This window comes from Lacerta agilis, chromosome 6 (genome assembly GCF_009819535.1).
Source record: "Lacerta agilis isolate rLacAgi1 chromosome 6, rLacAgi1.pri, whole genome shotgun sequence".
NCBI classification, from domain to species: Eukaryota; Metazoa; Chordata; class Lepidosauria; order Squamata; family Lacertidae; genus Lacerta; species Lacerta agilis.
The window spans coordinates 69,317,413-69,341,547 of NC_046317.1; the positions used below are offsets into that span (position 1 = coordinate 69,317,413).

A 24,135-nucleotide genomic window follows, 5' to 3' on the forward strand; every position below is an offset into this window, starting at 1 on the left:
AAATAAAGATCAGAAATATTATAACCTCTGGGTCAGCTTTGTGTAAGCAGATCAGGATGAATGCTCAATGAGGAGGCTGTCTGGAGGAGGCCAGATATACAAACACACATATGTGAAGGTTGAAGTCAAAGACCATTAAACCGTGAGAATTGCAGTAGCCCAGTTTCTACAGAATACCGCAGTTACATGGTGCTCACGGAGGATGCACATTTAGCAAGAGTGGTGCTCGCACATTACGTTCAACAAATGCACAGTCTGTGTACTTGTGCACACAATAGTTCAGCTGCACACTCATACAGTTACTCATGCTCAACGTTCAACAAGTGCACAGTCGGTATATACAATAGCTGAGCTGCACAAATCAACAAGTGCTCATTCCTTCACCCAAACGCTTGTACATGGCGCAGAAACGGCTTGTCCCTGTGTTCAGTGTAATGTGGAAAACAAGCCTGAAGCAGCAGGAGGTGATGAAAAGAGAGCTGCATGGTGCATGCAACACAAAGAAGAGCCCCACTACATAAAAAATCTGGTCAGGTTGCGGTGCGTGGCTGATGGTGGAACTCCCGAGGTTGTGGGCTAGCTGTCAGCCGGTCCTTCATAGACATGGCTGGCACAGTCAAAGGTACTCGGGGTGAAGTAGCACTCACAGTTCCCAAACTGTCACTGCTGCCGGCATTTAAAAAGTAACTGCAAGCTTTAATTACCTCCGTTTGGCCCCAGCATGTGACTCGCTTCCAGACAACGGTGCACTTTGTTTAAGCAGTTTTCGTTTTCATCTGAGGGGCTGAACTGGCCTCTAATCTTCCGGTGAGGAAAGCTGCCCTCCTCCACCAACACCACCAGCAGCATTTCCACCCCTCCACCCCCTCCAAGCCAATAGCAGGGTAATAATTTACTTCCCGGCGTAAGCCACTCCTCGAAAATATTCTTGTGACCTTCATGCTAATTCATACAAACGAAAACAACAGTCAGAGCCGGGGAGAGGGAGTCTTGCAAGCAGGACTACTGTAGTTACAGGTTGGCATTCTTCAGCTTCCTGAGAGGCCTTGAGACACCTGCCTTCTAGAATTCCGTCCCCGAATAAGCAAACTTTGGATCTGCACACTTATTCAGGTATTTCTGAAGACTCACCAAGGAATAAGGAATAAACTGATCCTAAAACCATGCAGAATATAGGTGGATGGATCTGCTTGGGCAGTGGGACAGTTAGGTAATTTTAAACTCCAGGTGTCATGGTCTTCTGGGGTGCTTGTATTTAGATGCTAACCTGTATATGATTTCATTTGCAATGGTAAGACAGCTCTGCTGTGTTTGGGGCTATGCTGCTCATTCTGTTGAGCTGAAGCCCTGAACTTCTGCCCCAAAGACCTGGGCTTGTATCCAACATAGTGTTAAGTAACTGTCCCATCAGTGCAAGGATTTACAATTCTGGAGCAGGCCTCTCTCCCCTTCTCCCCGCTTGTACATGTCCTGTGTCCTCCCCAGATCTGCTCTGGGGAATTGCGGGTGGGACGGGGGACAGACCCATAACAGATTTAGGAGGAGTGAGGGGAGGAGAGGGGAGACAGGATCCATCATGCAAGCACAAATCTTGGCTCAAAAAGAGTGCTATGCCTAAATGGGCAGTTGAAGTAGAACAATTGCATCCTTCCACACTTGGTTTGAGGTTTTGAGGGCAACAGGCTTCTCCATTCTATGCTCCTGAAAGCTCTTGCTTGGGTATTACAGATGAAGGGTGTGTGTGTTTGTTGTTGTGTGGTTTGTGTGAAGGAGGAGTTGCAGGATCATTAGGAAGAACAGACCCCATGGTTTTGGGTAGGCAGTGATATAGGCAGACCATGCAAGAGCAAAGCAGGGCTTCCAGATCATACTGTAATTTAGACCAATGATTGCTGTGCCGACTGGGGCTGATGTAGTCCAAAACACCTGAACATCACTAGGTGGGCAAAGGCTTCCTTAGTAGCATGTCTGAGAACATCTGGGGCATGGGAACTGAGGAAATCTCTCTTCACTTATTGTTATTTCTCTAGGAACTAGACTGTGGAAAGGAAGAGATTGCTTCCCTGGAGTGGGCCACATAGTAAAACTGTCAATAAAAAAGGAGGAAACTGTTGATTTCATAATTTTTTAAATTACTCAGAAAATGAAAATGAAAATGAAAAATGTTTAGTCTCCTTCAGTTATTCTTCCATGAATTTGAGGTACATTCTGTTGCCCAAACATTAGGTTAGATTATGTCAGCTGTTCAATGAGCATTCATTCTGATTTGTTTGTGGAAAGTTTTGATGATGTTGGGTCAAGCAAATGCTATCCCACACCTTTCATTGCACTTTCCCACCCCTTTCCCTATTGCAAAAGTCCAATTTTGGGCAGGAAACATGAAGCAGGTTTGTTGCACGAGAGCTCCAAATCAGCTTCAACTGCACAACCTTGATTTTCCTGTTTTGTGACTGAATCCTACCCGAAATTAGTGACAGTCTGGAAGCAATGCCTGATAACAAAGTAAGCTGATGATAGACAACTGCATGGTGTTTTGTACATCCTTCCCTGATGCTGACCCCTATTGCTCATTGCATGTTCAAAAAAAGCAAACATGAGGGCAGTAGATAATCATGATGGCTGCAAGGGAGATCATTGCATTGAGGTTAGGGATGAAGGTGAAATTCAATTTAGTTTGCATTTAAAGGGGAACCTACCTAATTCATACTTTCTGAAACAATACACCAACTTAAACACAGCCTTCCATTGAAATTCTCTGAATTTTGCAATGCAGTTCTCCAGCCAAGTCATTTGTATGAAAATGCATATATTAGTGGAAATGGCATGCAGAAATCCATTATATAAATTTCATTGCAAAAATGCATATACAGGTACTCAGCAAAATTTCTTTCAGAGATGTGTTTTTTTTTAAAAAAAGAAATGCACTCTAAAATGCTGCTGAATTTTCACGATGACTTGTTTTGTTTTTAAATTGCAAACTGAGGTGGAAATGAGGAGAATGGAACTTTAAGAGCAGACAAATAAGAAACTTGAGAGAAAGTGACATTGACACATCTTTTTGTTGTTGTTGTTCAGTCGTTCAGTCGTGTCCGACTCTTTGTGACCCCATGGACCAGAGCACGCCAGACACTCCTTTCTTCCACTGCCTCCCGCAGTTTGGTCAGACTCATGTTGGTAGCTTCGAGAAGACTGTCCAACCATCTCATCCTCTGTCGTCACCTTCTCCTTGTGCCCTCCATCTTTCCCAACATCAGGGTCTTTTCCAGGGAGTCTTCTCTTCTCATGAGGTGGCCAAAGTACTGGAGCCTCAACTTCAGGATCTGTCCTTCTAGTGAGCACTCAGGGCTGATTTCTTTGAGAATGGATAGGTTTGATATTCTTGCAGTCCATGGGACTCTCAAGAGTCTCCTCCAGCACCATAATTCAATTGACACATCTACCCATCCTTAACAGAGGCAGGCACAGGAGGCAGCAACCAGCATCTCCAAACTGCAAGGAACCCAAATATATTAATCCATGCACAGCAATTCATTTTTTGTGCTGACAGCTCGTGCATTTCTATTCAGGGGCACGTGAGAGTCCATGTGTTACCCTTTGTGTAGAAGTATGCACCAGTGGCCTATGTGCATAGTTTAAGCTGTGGGCCTTGTTTGGATGTAGCTTGTTTGGATCTCCAGGCTAAGCATCTGACCCTGATTGCAAAGTAAGTTGATGGCGCAGGTGATGCATGAGGTTCCCCTACCCTGCTGCTGACCTGTGTTGCTTATTGCATGCCACCATTTGATCTCCCCGCCTTTCATGTACAAAAAGAGAGAGTAAACATGATGATAGTAGATAACAGTGCTGGCAGCAGCCAAGGGCACTGAAAGGAGGCATTCTCCAAACCACTGGACCCAGCCCAAATTTGTTCATCCATTCTCAGCAACAAACATCTAGGGGTGTTGTCCAGTCAAAATATATTCAATGCTGGTAAGTGATACATAGATGGAGCGTGGTGCCCACAGGGTTCTCACCCCTAATGCTAATGTGGTACAATGGCTAGAGCATTGGACTAGGGCCTGGGAGACCAGGGTTCAAATCCTCACTTAGACATGAAGCTCACTGGGTGACCTTGAGCCAGTCACTGCCTCTCAACCTCGCCTACCTCACAGGGTTGTTGTGGGGATGAAATGAGGAACCTTGAGCTCCTCAAAGGAAAAGGTGGGATCTAAAAACAATAAAATAAAAATGTGCGAGCAGGCCTTAGATCAATTGTGAGGGTGGGCCAAATTATATTCGGCATACAAAGCTATAATTTTGGCCTTTTGTATCTGGAGTTCCGTCAGCATTGAAACGATCTTGGCTGCTTAATATTTAATTTCTGTGTTTAATTATTAAGCAGCCTAGTTCTTCTTTTGACTTGAAGTTGTTCTCAAGAGAGAAGAAAGCATGGCAAGTGTGGACTCCCACAGCTGCTGCCACGTCTCATGCGCTGTGGTTTATCAGCACAGAGGACAAAATGTGCAGGTAGGATAATTTACAGCTTGCTCCTGTTGATAAAGCATTTTACTACCCTGAGAACTGTCTTGATACCAGAATGACAAATGGGAGCTGTCTGGGCAGAGAGTGTGCCAAACCTAGTCTCTCTCTCCATCGACTGCCCCGACTCCATCCTTGTAATTATTTTAGAAATATAATTTAGTGTGTGTGCTCTACTTGTGGTTCTTTATCTCTGAACTGAACTGGGAACAGATGGTGGTTCAAACAGATGACTGTCCTTGGTAAAGGGGCCCCTGACCATTAGGTCCAGTCGCAGACGACTCTGGGGTTGCTGTGCTCATCTCGCTTTACTGGCCGAGGGAGCCGGTGTACAGCTTCCGGGTTGTGTGGCCAGCATGACTAAGCTGCTTCTGGTGAACCAGAGCAGTGCACAGAAATGCTGTTTACCTTCTCACCGGAGGGATACCTATTTATCTACTTGCACTTTGACGTGCTTTCAAACTGCTAGGTTGGCAGGAGCTGGGACCGAGCAATGGGAGCTCACCCCGTCGTGGGGATTTGAACTGCTGACCTTCTGATCGGCAAGCCCTAGGCTCTGTGGTTTAACCCACAGCGCCTTGATAAAGCAGGGCTTAATAGGCTTGTTCACAAGTTCCACTGAATGCAGGTACAAGCTGTCTCTGCACGTGTCCAAGTGTTTATGAAATAATGTGCATTTGCTGATTTGCACAGCTCAGCTATTGTGTATGGGGGTTGTACACTTGTTGAACACCTTAATAGCCATGCTGGGTCCCTATGCCTGTAGCATAAAATCATAGGATTGTAGAGTTGTAAAGTACCCTAAGGGTCATCTAGTCCAACCCCCTGCAATGCAGGAACCATGGCTAAAGAATCCCTGGCATATGGCCACCCAACCTCGATTTGAAAACCTCCAGTGAAAGAGTCCACCACCTTCTAAGGTAGTCCATTCCACTGCCAAACAGCATGCTAAATTGAGAAACAAAAACTGACCCAAGTCACCTTTCAGCTTCATGGCTGAGTTAGGATTTGAACACAGCTCTTTCTCCCACCACCAATGCCTCAAGCCTGCCATTACTCACCATTCATAAACCTTTATTGTGCTAACAAGAGCCATGGCATTGGTGTCCCTCTGCCAAAGAAAGGAAAAGAAAGAAAGAAAAAAATCACCATGCTACACCATAACAACTCTCTTTGGTTGACACATGTTTGTCCTCCTGTTCCCTCCTGCCCCTCTTTGCTCCTTCATTCTGCCATTTCTGGGGGGGCGGGGGGGGCGGGGGCAAAAGGTAGGGTGGTGAAACAGTGACCCATTTTTGTTGGGCTTCCTACAGCCTCCTAGTTGCTTGGATTCCTGGAAACAATGTTGGAATAGAAGGACCAACCATAGTCTAATTCAGCAAGACACATCTTGTGTTCTTATGCAAGAGAGAATGCTCAAGGTCACTTAACACATTTAGTTATGCCTCAGCTGCTAAGGGATCCTAAAGGCGCACCCTTGCTTTGTAAATTTAAGACATATCAGTGGACCACAGGGATTCTTAGTACTGTAAAAGGAGAAGAGAAAAACAGTGCATACAAGGCTGGCATTTGTCCAAGCATAAGACGGCAATTAGCTGAAGATTTCTGATGCTTCGGTTCCCACAGCAGCAGCATCTCCTGGCTATGAATTGCTCACAGTACTGTAGACTCGGACAAAACGAGATCACAACAAGATTTCAAGGTTGAACACCCGAGGCATGCATAAATACTGCTCTTGCTACGCTTGTCAACCGTTCCTTTTAAAGCAGGAATAGGGAACAGATGTTGCTGAACCACAACTACCATCATTCTTGACCGTTGGTCCTGCTGGCTGAGGCTGATGGGAAGTGGAGTCCAGCTAGACCTGGAGGGCCACAGGTTTCCCATTCTCTGTTAATCAATTCATTCATTGTTTCAAGGCCAAATACTATGCGTGGCAAAGAATAGCAGCACCAGTTCTGTTTATACTTAGCCACTTGTATGTATTCTTCCGGAATAAATCCAGGGAATGGTGACTTCATGTGACGCACAACAACAACCACATGTGATAAGCAGAAGCTCCGCTACTGGATATGCTCCTTTGCTTTGTTAGAGTTAATAACACAGCACGATAATAGCACTTTACTTGAGTACAGGACTTTGCTCCTGACATGCGAGCACCTCCAAGCGTGGAAAACTTTCCACAGTGCACCATACGGTTGCAGTTCTTAAACTATTGCAAAAAATAATAATTGGTTTTTGTATATAATATCATAGCCTCTTGAGACCTATGCTGGCAGAGGATGGGGCATATTCCATGTAATGTCTTGGTTAAGTTTGTATCTTTTAAAAGCTTCCTTTTTGGACTACATACACTCAGGGTTCAGGACCCTTCACAAAACTTATGTTCAAGCATTGGTGGGTGGTGGGTGGTGGATTAATGGTTTGGGTCTAATGCTGTGCAAGCAAAGTCCCCCAATCTTCTGAAACAGATTTTGAGGGTGCACAGGGAGGTTGCAGAGGAGAAGAGAGCAAGCAGACATCCATTGCACAAGCAGAACAGTAGTGTTGGACACAACCGAGTATCACTATACACCTCTCTAGGACTTTGGCTTATCTGAAATGCATTTGTCTCTCATGTCTCTCTTTGGATTTCAACCTACTTCACCATCCCAGGCAGGACTAGCAGAGAGGCATTGTGGGTCAAGAGAAATACTGAATAGCTCATGCTCCAACTGGGTTGCATTCCTTGTGTATTATATTGAACTGTACCATTTTTTTCTGTTTTTATATTAACAAAATTAGTTGTCTCAAAGGATGCTTTATAGATTCCCCAATGAGCTGTCAAAGTCATTTTCAGCAGTCTTCTTGGAACAGCTGTTCCCGGAAGCTTGAGAGACCAACAGAAAACTAGCCTAAAGGTCAACAGCATCTTGGGAATTATTCAAAGCCATGGTACATCCAGACCAGCACTCTTGTCACATTTCATTTGATTTCATTTTACTTTGTGTTCCTTGCTGTCCTGGTTCTGATCTTTCAGCATTTAAAATACTGCTGAATTTGTATGGTACAGTAGTGCCTATACAGGCTCCAGCAAGTTAGATGGGTGGAGTGCCAAAAAGTTTGGGTCCGTCACCACTGCTGCCCTGCCAAAGGGGGAGAGTCACCTATTGAGGTCATAATGGTGCTGTGTTCTGAGACTCTGAGATCTCTTCCAGAAAAAAATTAAGAGAAGAACTGAGCAGTCCAACCTCTTTCCCCTTCTGCTTGGCTAGGGAGGGGCTGGATTCGGTAGTGTCCCTCTACCACAGGAGCAGTGAATCCTGTTCTGTTGCCTAAGTTGAAATGGGAATAATCACGAATGCCTAGAGTTTCCAGGGAAGAGGAATGGATTCTTAAGTGACTCTGGAAACTGTAGCTACGCAAGGGGAATAGGAGCTTCCTAACAACTCCTAGCACCCTTAACAAACTACAGCACCCATAATTCTTTGTGGGAAAGCTATGGCTATTTAAAATGGTATAATATCGCTTTAAATGTATGGTGTGAATGTGGCCTTAGCATGATAATGAGTTTCCACCTGTGTTCAGGATCAATTGCTGGCATGCAGCCAATGCATAATCACGTCTTGCTTTTTTACTTCCTACCTGTAGGAGAGCTGACCTTAACATTTGCAGGAGAAGGACATAACACCAGAGACCTTCAAATTACCTTCCTGTATTCCTTGCTGCCTAGACTGCCTGGAGAAGGTCAATTGGACAAGAAAGCTGACCCGGAATTTCTCCAAAAAAACCCAGCATAAACATTTTCAGGCTGACTTGATGCACCCATCTGGGATAGAGACCGTCTTTGAAACACTGGGAAAGGCAAAAGGTAAAGTCCAGCTTATTCCACACCTGTCAAAAAAGGCGATGGAGCTGATCTCTAATGTCAGGTAAACTCTTGGACTCTAAGACTTAGAGCATGCACTCTTAATAGAACTAACATGGATTGCTTGCCTTTTAACATCCTTTAAATAATATTGCACTGGCACAGTATGGTTTCAAAGTGGTAAAAAAAATGGATTTCTTTCCACCAATTCCAGATCATTTTTATGGGTGAAATGGAGCAGCAATAAACATTTAGGGGTTTGAGTGGTCATTGCACACAAATTGTGTGTGTTTTTGTGGCATCTGCAAGGTTGCCAACTGACTAAAAGAAATCCAGTCTGGCCTGCTCTTTTGCCTTTAACAGCATTAAAGAAATCAGTAGGAGAAAGTTTTTATGGCGTAAAGGTAAAGGTACCCCTGACCGTTAGGTCCAGCCATGGACGACTCTGGGGTTGCGGCACTCATCTCGCTCTATAGGTCAAGAGAGCCGGCATTTGTCCGCAGACAGCTTCCAGGTCATGTGGCCAGCATGACTAAGCCACTTCTGGTAAACCAGAGCAGCGCATGGAAACACCGTTTACCTTCCCGCCGGAGCGGTACCTATTTATCTACTTGCACTTTGATGTGCTTTCAAGCTGCTAGGTTCACAGGAGCTGGGACCGAACAACAGGAGCTCACCCCGTCACAGGGATTCGAACCGCCGACCTTCTGATTGGCAAGCCCTAGGCTCAGTGGTTTAGACCACAGCACCACCTGTGTCGCTATTTTATGGCATGGAAATGGAAATTATCACCTGATGTTTTCAGATTGTGCTGCTGTTAAAAATATTAGCAACCCTAAACCAGCCTCTCTGTCATACCCCTTTTCATTTAAAAAGTATCTGTCTACTCTGTGCATTTTTAGGGCTTGTTTGGCTTTTTGCTGTCCATTTTAATACCCTCATTGCACCTGTTACGTTCTTATCTCAGCTTAATTGTATTTTTATTGCTGGATTCTCTTGAAGGTTTTTATTTTTATTTTTCGGGTAACTATCTGTAACTTTCTAGTGAGTGCTGTCATCATAGTAGTGTGTGTTGTTCTGGTATAATAGTTAGGAACTGGGTATTGTATTCATCTGTGGTTGTTGGCTTTGATGATTCATGTAACAAATTTAATTGTTTTATTGTGTCTGATAAAAGGCCACTTTGAGTGCAGTAATTTCAGAGAACAGGTATATTGTAATTATAATAATAATTATAATAAATTCATTTATTTATACATACCCCGCCCATCCAGCTGGGTTTCCCCAGCCACTCTGGGCGGCTCCCAGGTAAAGGGACCCCTGACCATTAGGTCCAGTCGCGAATGATTCTGGGGTTGCAGTGCACTTTATTGGCCGAGGGAGCCGGCGTACAGCTTCCGGGTCGTGTGGCCAGCATGACTAAGCCGCTTCTAGTGAACCAGAGCAGCGCACGGAAATGCCGTTTACCTTCCCACTGGAGCAGTACCTATTTATCTACTTGCACTGTGGCGTGATTTCGAACTGCTAGGTTGGCAGGAGCAGGGACTGAGCAACAGGAGCTCACCCCATTGCGGGGTTTCGAACCGCCAACCTTCTGATCAACAAGCCCTAGGCTCTGTGGCCACCCGCGTCCCTGCATGTCTGGATAGCCTTGCCTAAACAAAGATATTTTTAGCAAGTGCCAAAAAGATGATGATGATGATGATAATAATAATAATAATAATAATAATAATAATAATAATAATAATTTATACCCTGCCCATCTGGCTGGGTTTCCCCAGCCACTCTGGGCGGCTTCCAACAAAATATTAAAAGTACATTGAAACTTCAAACAATAAAAACTTCCCTAAACAAGGGCTGCCTTCCGATGTCTTCTAAAAGTTAGATACCCGGTAGTTGTTTATTTCCTTGACATCTGATGGGAGGGCGTTCCACAAGGTAATAGAAACAAATCTCTCTTGACTTGAGTGGAAGGGGGTGACTGGTGCTAGAATGTGCCATACCTCTTTAAGTGGCAAGCAGCTCTTAAAATATATGAAAGGAGGCACATAAGGTTGGTCCAGACAAACAATTTTCTTGCATATTCACGCAAAGAGAGGAAGCAATTTGTACAGCGTCCCTCACTCTATAACTTTCCCAGTTTCTTACACAAAAATATTGTATAATTGACCTAGTTTGAGGTGTCCCATCTTCCTGCTACTTAGTGGTGGAGCCTTGGCCCCACCCCCCAATGAATTTCTTGCATTGTATAGAAGTGCCCATTTCCCCAGATACCTTAATAATTTTGTCTGTTATGAGAAGAAGCCACAAATCAGTTCCTACTCTACCCTCTTCTGACACAGCTCAGCTTTGTCATTATTGTAATGGGTGTATGTTCATAGGTAGCCTTTCAGATATTTGGGACCTAAGTTGTTTAGGGCTTCAACTCCTAATGCGAGTACCATAAATTGGGCCCAGATGTGAGCTGGCAACCAGTGCAGTTGCTTTTTAACTGGTTTTATATACCACTCACACATGGAGGGAGCCAATTTTTTCACAATGATGGGGATACTACTACTACTACTACTATTATTAAATTTGTATACTACCTTTCATCTGAAGATCACATGGTGGTTCACAACATAAAAATACAAAATGAGAAGACAAAATAGGTAATAAAAACAAGAACAGATTTTTTTAATTTAAAAAAACCCTCCCTTCTCCTAGCATACTACACCCATCAACTGCCCCAGAAAAATCGGGACATTCCGTCTTTCCCACAAGAGCACGGTGGCCATTTTGAAAAAAGCGCTTTTTCCAGGTCCACAATCTCACGTGGCTCACATGACTTGTGTAGGATTTCAAAACTGGGAGATGGTGTCCTGGATTTGGGTGTTGTCGTGTTGGAGGGTATGGCATAAACCTCTGCCTCACCACAGCAGCATCACAACAGCATCACCCCCCCCCTCTCTACCCGGTAGCACTTACCTATTTGCATATAAATCCCCTTTAAGAGAAAATACATTATGATTTATTTTTTTACCTTGCATATATTAAATTTTTAATATGCAACCATGCAGTAACAGTTATACATACCCAGTTTAGCGCTTACTAAATGGAAGAGGAAATGGAACCAGCACCGTGTGTGTTTTGCGCATAACAGAAAGCACTTTCTTTTGTGGAAATCTTGAAATTTAGCCTTCTTCCATTGTTATTTAGAGGCCCTTCATAATCCGATTAAGCCGTAGCTTACTTAGCTTGCGTGTAAATCTGGCAATGAGAAAATCCTTTTCTGCCCTCTCCCATTCGTTTCAAGGAGCATGTATTGGATTTATATCCCATGCTGTGCAGAACATGGACACAACTGTGCTGAACAGTGTGGTGGGACTAGAGAGGATGTGAGTGCCGAGTTCTACACCTGGGGCTACAGGAAGCAGTTGTTAATCAGGTTCTGCCACTCACCCCACCCCACCCCAGGCCATGACCTTGAGTTGTGCTGAACAGTGCAGGCTTTAAGTTTCTCTGTGCATGCTGAGGCCCAGGCAGAATTCCAGTGAGGCAAAATGGAAATTAATATTTGCACTGATTTTACTTCATCAAAGCGAATATTCAACATATCTCACACCCTTGTGGCTAAGGAGAAAAGCTTGAAAGAAAAACTTCCAGAGGATAAAACACATCAAAGTGAAGTGAAATAATCCCCTTGTTTATTATTTCATTGAACTGTGAAGTTGGAAGGGATCCTGAGGGTCATCTAGTCAAGTCCCCCTGCAATGCAGGAATCTCAACTGGTGGCTTTAGAAATGCTGCTTTGGGTAGCATGACATAGAATGGCTTGTAGGTTACTTTAAAACAGCTAGCAACTTGTTTGTTTTCTTTACTCAGCCAGAACGTTCACTCACCTGACAGAAGCTGTGACAGGTTGACAGGTGTGTGCTTATTTCTCTGTTCCTTCCTCTTACATTTAATTTACAATTTGGCAATGTTGCCGTCTGCACAGATTTAATTCCATTTATTTCCATAATTCAGACAGGAGGGTCCATGAGACTGTGATGTAGGAAAGCACTGAGATGTGGGAGATATTATTAATCACACTACAGACTTAATTATGTGGTGAGGATAAGTAGGCTGTTACCTTTCTGGTAGTGCTTGTGAACTACTTCAAGTGGCAAAGGAAACTCGACAGGTGAAACAAGGCATGGCACTGAAATTGTGAGAGGAAATAAGTCACTGCTGGATTTCTAACTGTATCCCAGTTTGCTCAAGATAAGGCAAATAGTGAGTCAAATGTTGGAGTGTAGAAACAGACGGTTCATGATTTTCTGCAGGGGTGTAGAACTGTCTTTAGCCCCACTTTGTGCATTTGCAGGTGTGGTTTAAATTTGAACCATATCTGCAAGGGGACAACTTCAAAGGTGCTCACTGTCAGCTCTGTCAGAAAACCCTGCTCCTCAAAAACCAATCTAGGGCATACGCTAAGCTTCCAATTGTTTCTTTACAGCTGACTGTATTTGCCCCAGATCTCACATTCTATATGACATCAGGTGTTGGGCAGGTTGGTGTGGTTGCAGAGTTAAGAGTTGGCTGTGATGTGGCCTAGGGGTGGAAGAGGTTGCAGGCTGTTAACGGTAGCAAGCTGCAGAGAGGGTCAAAGCACAATGGTTAACTTCTGTTGAATCTAGGGTTGTGGCTATAGGAGAAACAAGACCCTGGGGTTTCAGGCGTTTACCCTGGGTCCGTGTTTCCTTTTGGAAATGAGGCACAGTGGTATATGATATATATAGTTTATTTACACTTATATACAACCTGAGCCTACGATGGAGGTGTTCACAGCAACAACAATCCAAGAAGGTCTTGCTTTTCCCATAGCTGCAGCTATGGATTCAAAACAAGACATCAGCCATTGTGCTCTGACCCTCTTTTCAGCTTGCTGCCTTTACCAGAGTGTAACCTTTTCCCTCCAGGTCTCACCCACTTGCCATCTGGCTCTCCTAATGGCTCGTTACCTTTGTCTTCCTAATGTCCCATCACCAACTGTCTTGGCTTCTATTTTAAATTTTGGCTTGATTAAATTCTAACCCCTACTGGACCCAGGAATTTAGGGTGTCTGGCACCCACAAACACATGACATTGTGTTGCAGTAGATTTTAACTTTTAAGTGCTTTGGGAGCCCATGGATGACAAAAAATGTGATAATTCTAGTACTGGCTTGCCTTGGTCTGCAGTTTGTTTTTGTTTTATTATGTATTTTGTCTACTCGTTTTGTATTTTTCTGTTGTGAACTACTCATCTTTGGATGAAGGGTGATATACAAATTTAATAATAATTCTTTCCAACACCTGCTGCTTCCTCCTCCTCCTGACTAATGCAAAGGTAAGTAGTAAGGAAGCAGGCAGAGTGCCTTCTCAGTAGTGGCACCCGCCCTGTGGAATGCCCTCCCATCAGATGTCAAGGAAATAAACAACTATCGGACTTTTAGAAGACATTTGGAGGCAGCCCTGTTTAGGGAAGTTTTTAATGTTTTATGTTTTATCGTGTTTTTAATATTCTCTTGGGAACCGCCCATAGTGACTGCGGAAACCCAGCCAGATGGGTAGGGTATAAATATTATTATTATTATTATTATTATTATTATTATTATTATTATTATTATTTAATTATGGGCCAGGCAGTTCTGACTCACTTAAGCTGCAGTCCTGTACAGTATTAGTTTATGTGAAGCTTACTTGTGAGTCTACATGAATAGGCTTTCAGAAGTCTAGGATGCCACTTGAGACAAAGTCCAGGGTGAAATTGGGCTATATATGTGCCTAGAAGTTATGAAGGTGACCTTGGTGTAAAAAAATAAAATAAAATCTGCTGTGAACCCTCTTACTGAAAACTGGGCAACAGCACTAGCAAGATCATTGGTTGTGTGCGTCTAGGTGCCAGTGGGCAACCCCTTAATATTTAAAAATGCCTTTCCAAGAACATGAGCTTCGAACATAATATTTAACTCTTGACTTTTAAATATATTAATGCCCACACTTGCGAGACCCTTTTCCATGTGCTGTATCAGACAAGGCACGGCTCTCCCTCTGGAGTAACAGTAGAAAATAGCTCAGTGCTTGTCATCTTGAAGTGAAAGTTAGTGCTTCTTGGGTAAGCTGCAGATGAGATCTGTGTTTGAAGTTTACAATCTAGGTTAGATGATGCAGTAAGGCGGATGATAATCGGGCAAGAGAGGGGTGGGTGTTCGGGGAAGCTTGCAGAATGAGACTTTGAGGCTGCCTTTTTCTTGTAAGGTAGGAATTGTGTTGCAAACTGATTCTTTTTTTCAATTGTTTTATTAGAAGCTTGGAATCAATGGGCTGCTTTTAAGTGTGGTTTGAGAAAACGCTAGCTGTTAAAATGAGATCTGTGTATGTTGATATACAAAAATTAAGCTGTATCTTGATCCTTGGAAGGATTTCTTCCTTTTTTTTCCAGTCAATGGAAAGGGCAACACAATGGCATTAGCGTTTCAACTGCAAAGTGATGCTTATTGGGACCAATGTTTCCAACTTTAGGTATACACTGATAGGATCTGAACTGTAACTGCTTGGGAAATTGCTGTTGGGGTCATCATGATGGTTAGTAAGGAAATGTCAAGACGGTGTTTGGCAGCAAAGGAAAGATACATTCCATGCTAGGGATGAGTAAGGAGGGGAATGAAAACTAAACAGCCAGTATTGTAATGCCTGCATAAAAAATATCTGGTGTGGCTGCATTTGGCTGTAGAATTGAAAAAGACAAACAACACCAAGAGGTGGGAGCTCTTTCCATATGATGAAAAGCTAAAATGTTGGGGCACTTTAGCTGACTTACTGGGAGGCTCAATGATTTGGGGGGAATTTTCCACAGACATTTCCCCCAATGGAATCTCCCCCCCCCCCGGTGTTTATTTTTTTCTGCCAGTATGATTCTATGAAGTTTGTGTTTCATAATTTTATTAGGAACAATGAACGGATGCCATTTGCAAATGCAATATTAGACAATCTTGGCAATTCCAAAGTTGTCAGCTTGATTTACTGAATGCACGTCAAACAAACCTGCAACATTAGACCACTCAGTAAATTTTCCAATGGAGATTACTGTAATTTGCATAGGAAATCATTCCAATTGAAAATGTTCAGGGGACCCACATGATCACTAAGGCGGGGCTCTACAGTTCAGGGTAGAGCACATGTGTCACTTGCAAATGATCCCAGGTTCGATTCCCAGCATCTCCAGGTAGGACTCTGAAATCATGGTGAGCTTCTACCAGTCAGTGGAGAACAGGGGTGGGGAGATTTGAGCCCAGGAGCCAGATACATCCCTCTAGTGCACTCTAGCCCTGGAGACTCACCATTGGCTACTCTTCTTTCTCACTCCTCACTCACTCCCACTCTCCCCAAATCACAGCCCTCACAATGTGCCCTGAGCTGCACCCTCCTTGAGTGGTTTTTTCCTAGCTGGAATGTATTCTTGGACTCTGATAATGCCTCCAGCTTGCCTGGATAGAGGATACAGCAAGGCGGTGTGCATCTTACAAAATTACAATAAGTGCAATTAGAACTTCGGTAAATATTGGTTGGTGAAAAGAAATTCTCATTGCAGAGTCCTGTCTGAATGACAGCATTTTTTTGGAGATGTCTAAAACAATGGAAGAATGATTCCTGCCAATCGCTCACTCCCCTGAGGTTCTTTCTGCCAATATTAAGAGTAGGGAACTGCAAGTAGTGCCCCATCAGAGGATTGCAGTGATCAAGATGGAAAAGTATGCATTAATATTAGTGAAAATGTGTTTATTAGGGAAGATTCACAGTAAAAAGAAAAAGTTGGTGATTTTCTTTTAACCGTGGCAAATTTCTGTGGAAATGTACATAACTCAGTTTAAGATTAGAGAAATGAAATGCCGAGAGAAACTGAAATTGACTGATTTGCCTGCCCCTAGGCTGGATTACAGCTACATTGTAGGAGGACAGTTGGTGATGAATGTGAAGTTTATCCAAGTCAGGATGGAATCCTAATAAAGATGGATGTGGACCAGAGCAGTCTGGGAAAGTGAGGCTTTAGTGGACTCCATGTGAAATTATTCACCGTAAAGTTGCAGCTGGAGTGAAATTTAAGAGATTGATGCAGCTTTGGGTCAAGCTGTCCTCTTCACCTCCAAAACGTCTCATCCTGGTTCTCTAAACAATCTCTCTGCACTTGACCCAACACTTCCTTGCAGAGGAGGAGGCTCATTATTTACAGCATGTACTCGATGGTAGAGTTAGCCTGGCCTTGAATAAACAAAGATGGATCAGCTGCTTTCTTATGTGTGAGCTGTGCTTGAGATTTAGATAGAACTTCAGTTTTGCTGGTGGAAATTCAAGAGTAGATCTGTTGTGGTTGCGGCAATCCCAAACTCCATGCCCAAAACATGAACTTTTAAGCTGAAGAGTGAAAAGCTCAAGTTACGAAAGTAACTGGTCTCAATTATGTTCTGTTCCTACTGAAATGCTTTCTTACAAATAAGTAGGGGTGTATGGATAGGTCAGTTTTTGTTTCTCTCAGCTTCCCGTTTTCCAATCTTAAGTTCAGATTTTCACATTTCCATGTCAGTCTGCATTAAGAAGAAGGGGGAAAGGTATGTGTTTTTTGGTAAGGAATTTGATAGTGTTGGCAGTTCCCCTAGAAATCTGATGAGGAGCTATGCATTTGGGACCTTTTTTGGAGTTAAGTTATATCTTCACCCATAGGAGCCAACTCCTAGGGGCTGAAGTCCCTTTGAGTCCCCCAATAAAATATTTGAGGGGGCCACTCCCCCCAAGTTGGTGGACATTGCCATTCAAATGGTGTGTGTGCACCACATCTTGTGATTGATTATGCATGGCGCGGCTTACCTGCCTCCCCCAATATTTTATTCAAGTTGGCACCCCGTCTTCACTTATGCTCAACCTGTAAATATGGATAGAGAATATGAATACATTGTGTGCCATTGATCAGAGAATTGACACACACACAATACTAGGTTTTTAAAGGTGTCGTATCTCCCTATCTCCATTTGTTGGGAGACATATCTTCAAGTTCTCGCACTTCAAGTTCGAGCTAGTTCTGTCATTGGATATGGTCAATGACAAATGGGGTCTCCATGGTTAGCTGCAGTGTACTGATGCTGGGAGCAAATAGAGTGTGGTACTATATCATGCCTTGCCTGAGGTTCCAGGGCATGTTGCTGGTTATTGCTACAAGCAGAATGCTGGAGTAGAAGAACCCTTTTTTTAATTCTTCAAGCTCTTGAGTCAAAGTGCAATGGGTTTCTTTGTTTTTCCCATAGCAAAACTGTATTCTGAATAGGTTTGTTTTCATGCTCATTTCTCAGGGCATCAGGCCAGCAGTCTTATTTTATTGCTGTCTTTATTATGATAAAATGTGGGCAAAACAAATTCCACAGTAGGTTTCACTAGTTAGATATTCTGAGATGCTGTTCTGTCCTTTTATTGGGAGAGGCAAAATAAAAGACCAAGCAAACATCGTACGGGAGGACTTTATAAAATAAAGAAGGGCAGTAGTGCTCATTCACTCATGTTTCTCAGCAGCTGGAATCCAGAGGCATGCTCCTTTGATACTGGAAGTAATGGCTAGTGGCTAGTAATAGTAGCCTTATTCTCCACGAATTTGTCTAATTCACTTTTAAAGTCATCCAGTTTGGTGGCCTTTCAAGTTCTTCATTGTTCATTGCTTATTTGCACATAGGAGGGGAGGGATTTTAAAAAGCTTGCTTTTATGATTTTCTCACTCTCTTCCTCCTTCTGTGACATTGGCCTTGATCCAGCATTGTTAATATAACTCTACAGCTATAATGAGGGAGCAGGGAGGGAGGAACTGTGATTGTAGAAGAAAAGGCAAGTTTTCTTAACTATATGGCTTCCTTTAGGTTATCCTGGTGAGGCTTCTTGATTGGACTGGAAGAAATTTCTGGTCCAGTCAATTTCACTCTTAAGGTAAATTTAACTTGCATAGGATCTTCCCTTGCTTCTCTGAATACGTTGTGTTAATGCACTAAAAAGAAACAAGCCAGCCCACTTCTGTTTACCATTCTTTAATAGACAGCCACAACAATTGCAGCAAAATCTATACAAGTTTGCTGAATCTCACTGACCTGGGCAAATCATTTCAGCATTCTCCTTTGAGAAAGGAGGATAGTGCTTGTGCTGTGATGCGCAATGCATGTTCGTAAAATGCTTGGAAAGCTTTGAATGAGAGGAACTGAGCTTGTGCCAAGTATGATGTATCAAAGGGGCAGCTCCTCTGCCTTGTGATCTGTGTCTCACAGAAAGGCAGGACAATCCCGGGTGGTATCCTTGGAAAGGGAGGCTGTCGTTTACAGGACATCACTCGCTGGTTTCCGAATTTTGCTTCTGCACTCCTGTCCGAATAAGGTTAGAAGCCTCCTTTTGCAGCAACCGAGTCTCTTCCCTAGCTCCAATGAAGTTTGCTTATTTTGTTTTGTGGGTGGATGCATGAGAAGGGCAAGGTCACTTCAGAACAAATGTATCTCTGTGTGTGTGTTTCTTGCGATTGCTGCCAGCGGAACAGTTTGCTAACTTTTTCCTCCTCCCTTTCCTGTAGATCTCATAAAGCACGGGCGAGAGAGGTTAGAACAGACGATCAAGACTTCCAGTTCCAGACTGTGTTCCTAGTGAGTATAAGGCTCTTTCTCTTAGGGGGGTCACTGTCACTTTAAAGCTGAGCCTGATCATAATCTCCCACAAGCAATAAGCAGTGAATTGAGCTGGCTGGCACGGGGCGTGGTGCAGAGGGAAGCATCTCTTGCACAAACTGGGACTTGTTGCTCAGTATGGCTTTGTTGCTCAACTCTGCTTCTGATGAAGGCTTTTACTCATGCAGATGCAAGTAACGCTGCTAAATGAGATGTTTCAAAATGAGATCCTCTTGAGCAGTGATGTCTATTCACGGCATGCTTTGAAATAAGGGGCTTCTGTGGAACTGTAGGGCTTACAAAATAAGGGAAGGGGTTTGGGCTGCCACACAATCTCTTGTGGAGAGGGGTGGAGAGTATTAAATGTCAAAAGGTTTTGTCTTGTAACTTTCCTGCTAGGTAGAAGGGGAAGCTTTATGGTCAGGATTACCCCTGGAGCTTTAATAGCAAGAATGTTCTTCCTATCAGCATATCAGTAAGGGTGATGAATATTCCCAAAACCTGGCTCCGCGAGCGATCCAGGGTCAGTTCTCTGCAGTAGCTTATCTTAAAGTTTTTAAGTTGTTTTATGCTCATCGCATTTATACATTTTAATTTTGTACAATGTATTACATGTTTGTTTTTCGCTTGAGATTGTACCTCCAAATGTGTTTTTTATGCTGGTCTCCGACCGTAATAAATTATCTATTCTATTCTGTTCTATTCACGTTGTTTATATTCATGTGCTACAGTCTGTGTCACCTGGTTTTGTTGGCTGATATTCCTTTTTTTGGAGAGGGGGAAGGAATGTACAATATGAATGCCTGTCTCCCACCCACTAATAAGGGGACTAATTGACACTTGGAGGTAGCCTTTGATCAGCAAAATGCTACAGAAGAGAAGGGTTGGACTTTCCCCTTGATTCAATTTTGCCAGCTCCCAGGGGCTGCTTTTAAACTTGACACTGGCATTGTATGGACTTTGTTCCCTAATTAAGGTACCTAGAATGGGGATATGGCATCAGAAATAGCACAGCATGCATAAACATCGCATCTACAGTACCAGCTACTGTGTGCTAAAAGCAGGAAAGAGGATAGATAACTATTTTGCTGCTGAGGGTTTTGTTTCTTACTGACTTGCATGGAGACAGGAGAGGGGTTAATTCTGTGTCCATCTGGTATGCCGACTGAGACCCTACCTGCCTGTGCATTGTCTTGCCAGTCAGATGGGCAGGCTACAAATAAAATAATTAATCATCATCATCTGTATTCAGTAATAATAAAATCTCAACAAAATAAAATAAAATAATCCTTCCAGTAGCACCTTAGAGACCAACTAAGCTTGTTCTTGGTATGAGCTTTCGTGTGCATGCACACTTCTTCAGATACCATCTGAATTGTGCATGCACACGAAAGCTCATACCAAGAACAAGCTTAGTTGGTCTCTAAGGTGCTACTGGAAGGAATTTTTTATTTTATTTTGTTTTGACTATGGCAGACCAACACGGCTACCTACCTGTAATGAAATCTCAGTTATGGGCTTGACACACTTAATAAACAGCTCCCCCAGGTGTTATTTTTCCACCTATGGCTGACAACGTATCCCTCTAAGTTAGTATAACATCTACAACTTGAAGGCTCTCCCTGTTGAGGCAGAGGCTAGAGTTGCCCTGCTCTCCACATATCTGAAACTGACTGTTGTCTTGTTTTCCACAGTGCTGAAAGGGTTGCCACCTTAATGGACCGTTCCAAAAGCCAAGATGACAGCCAGGTAAGGTCCAGGTACCTTCTTTCTTAAATGTATTTAGATGGGTTCAGATATGAAGGTGGAGAATTTTAAGAAGCTCAGTTCCTTACCTGTCCAAGGATGTCTGCGGGGAGGGGGACTGGAAAGCCTCATCCATTGCAGTAGGCTTTGCCGGAATGCATTTACTGTACCAGAAAGCTGCACCTTCTCTCACACTGTTGCTCTGCCCTGGTGGCCTTAGCTAACGTCAGCTCTGTACTTCTGTCATTTTTCAGCCTTCATCGCCAACGGACAACATCAACCTTGGCCCTTCTGCTAACCCCAAGTAAGTGCATGCAAAAGTCAACACATTTTGGAAGGTTAAGAAATGCAATGAAACTCTACTTCGCTTTCCTTAATTTGCTCTTCTGAGGTGTCCTGAGCTCCTGAACACACCTTCTGTTTGCAAAAGCAAAGTGTTGGATTGTAGGCAAGCCAGGGGAGTGGTGGGAGTTTTATCGTACCTTGTTGGTGACATCACAGACACTAGCCAGTATATGGTCAAAATACATGCAGCCCCACTCCTACCAACATTCCAGGTAGCTGTGCCACTGTTAGCTGTGTGTGTGTGTGTGGAGGGGAATCACGTATTTCCAGCAATGACATATAGAGAGCTGGGAAAATGCAATATCACTAAAACAAAAGTGCTTCCTCAAATTAAGACGTTTTTATTGTGTGCAACAAATCAATATTGTTCATAAAGGTTGCATAACAGCATGGAATGGAGTTATAGCTATGTTGCTTGTTCTCACTGTTCTTCTCACAACCCTTATCTCAGTAGGTGCTTGGGACATACGATATTGCAGTCACACTACAGCAATGGATGTGCTAACTGTGAAGGGGGGGGGGGGAATCTGTGTTTCTGTGAAGAAAATCGAACGCAATTGGTTATTGCAACAACTTTCCTGCACAAAAGCACAGCCTCAAGGGAAACATCCCCACTTATCCCAACAATTGTGTGACCTATTTATCCTCCTAAAAATGCATTTGTTCTCCTGTTGCCCACCCCCACAAGCTGCGTAACCCCAGCAATACATCTCTCAAACAATGAAATATAAAGCCTTAGCATCAAGACAAGCCGATCTTCTTTTACTGGGGAGAGATGAAGAGCTCTAACTACACTCTTGGCCAGAGATAGTGGGTCAGTTTTAATACTTTGGGAAACCTGGGCTTGTGAAATCCCAAGTCACTCCTTCGTTCTCTGGCTGCGAGTTGTCTACTACAAAGGTGGGTGGGCATCAAGCTTGAGAACATCTGCTTTGCTTTTTCCTTAGATCCCCAAGATCCACTAGCTGGACCGAAGTACAAAACAGTGGCTTAGAGACAAGGGACAGAGATGCATATACAATTGAGGAAGAGGGCACATCTGGGTGCACTTTAGGCTAGACATTTGTTTGCAGTGCTGGGCTGATGGACCTTTCACACACATTCTGGGTATCCCCTCCAGCATCAAATTTCTTTGTTATAGTGGACTAATTTAGGGGAAAGCTCCTATTGTTAAAAGAATTGGGAATCCAGAATCTTTGGTGATCTACTATGGATCACCCAGAGATCTATATTCTGCCCATCCCTGGTGTTGTTTTGGATTTGTTTGGAAGAAGAAAAAGAAGAGTTTGGATTTGATATCCCGCTTTATCACTACCCAAAGGAGTCTCAAAGCGGCTAACATTCTCCTTTCCCTTCCTCCCCCATAACAAACACTCTGTGAGGTGAGTGGGGCTTAGAGACTTCAAAGAAGTGTGACTAGCCCAAGGTCACCCAGCAGCTGCATGTGGAGGAGCGGAGACACGAACCCGGTTCCCCAGATTACGAGTCTGCCACTCTTAACCACTGCACCACACTGGCTCTACTGGAAGAGCCAGATAGAAATATGGTTGTTGTTGTTGTTGTTGTTGTTGATGCAGTGCTAGGAGCTCTGAAACAGATTTGTGTGGAGGAGGACAGCTTTGGAATCCACATTAGGACCCCTCATGCTCATCTGCTCCTAATAATTAGCATTTCCAGCAGGGGTGGAGCAGCTGCAGCCCTTCAGCTGTTGCTTAGCTCCCAACTCCCACCAGCTGCCAGCCAGCCTGGCAAATTTTGAGGGTTGATGGGAGTTGGCATGCAACCACATCTGGAGGGATCACAGATTCCTCAGCCCTGGTACTCAAGCAAAGAGGGCTTCAGGTTTGTGTATACAGATAATCCCTGATACAATAGGCATTAACCCAAATGTCCCTTCTGTGTGAGAGATGATTTTACTGTGTTTGTATCTAAACCTTTTTGCTCCTATTTTCTGCTTTGTTTTCCAAAATATGTACCTGAAGCTACAAAAATGCACTAGTTGATCTCTCAGCCAAGCAATCACCCAAGAGAATAGCAGGTTATCTGGTTATGAAGAGTTGGATATCTGTAAGAACATGGGTGGTAGTCGGCTGAGGTTTACTCAGAGTAGACCCATTGAAATTAATGAACATGACTAAGTTGGGTCCATGAAATCTCCACTCTGAATAAACCTTAGCTGACTACCATCCCATTTCTTTATCTGCCAGGACAGAATGAAAGAATTGGGGAAAGAACAGAATACAGCAGTGTGTCCTTCTGATGTTCTTCATTGGTTGCGTTGGGGAGAATCTACCTGACTGAAGAAAAGAGCTTTCTGTGTTTTACTCTGTTTCCTTTTTCTAACAGTGCCAAGCCAACAGATTTTGACTTCCTAAAGATAATTGGCAAAGGTAGCTTTGGAAAAGTAAGTGGCCTAGTTTAGAAGAATTTTATTTATTTGCTTTTATTACTGTGTCAATGACACTTGGCAACCATCATTCCATTTCCCCCCTCACTTTGCTTTCATACACATGGCTTCTGATGCTTTTGAACTGGTGCCCTAATTCTAGCATTTGTACCCACAATGTGATTCTTCCCCTCCCCATTTCTTATTGCTATTCCTGCTCTTTAGTCTGCCGCTCCCTTTTGCCATCTTAAAGTAAGGAGCTAGAATGCAGTCTGGAGAACAGATCCTTCAATTGGACTCAGGGTGCTGAACCTAGTCCCCATCTTTATCTTCTCAGCCATCCTGTTAAGTGACCATCATGGCTTAGCAGGCATTTGAACTGGAACCCGCTAAGTCTTAGCCTGACATGCTCTCTCACGGCATCTCAGTGATATCTTTAAAGGGCCCATTTTAATAATGAAAGTCGTATTAAGAAGTTTAAATATCATTCTCTTTTCAATTTTACTTTTGTGCCTAAGGTAGGGAGCAGTTACTGTGTGCAATGGATTAATTAGTGATAAGCATGCTGCTGCTCTTGATTATTGGAAATCCAAAATATGTTCAGTT

The 24,135-nt window shown here is 43.4% G+C and overlaps 1 protein-coding gene across 5 annotated transcripts in view; it reads left to right on the top strand.

The window, feature by feature from the left end:
• Positions 1-959: 959 nt before the first annotated feature.
• SGK2 (serum/glucocorticoid regulated kinase 2) overlaps positions 960-24,135 on the top strand; it is a 34,569-nt gene continuing 11,393 nt past the window's right edge. The window contains exons 1-6 of one of the 5 annotated variants that reach the window (XM_033153347.1): positions 960-1,113; positions 8,149-8,368; positions 18,962-19,031; positions 20,747-20,801; positions 21,053-21,102; positions 23,490-23,547. In XM_033153347.1, coding sequence (XP_033009238.1) covers positions 8,317-8,368; positions 18,962-19,031; positions 20,747-20,801; positions 21,053-21,102; positions 23,490-23,547 — 285 coding nt within the window. In that variant the 5' untranslated portion in view covers positions 960-1,113; positions 8,149-8,316. Of the gene's footprint in view, positions 1,114-8,148; positions 8,430-18,478; positions 18,772-18,961; positions 19,032-19,105; positions 19,243-20,746; positions 20,802-21,052; positions 21,103-23,489; positions 23,548-24,135 lie in introns of those variants that run through there. The other 4 variants (XM_033153348.1, XM_033153350.1, XM_033153352.1 and 1 more) reach the window with 4 other exon arrangements.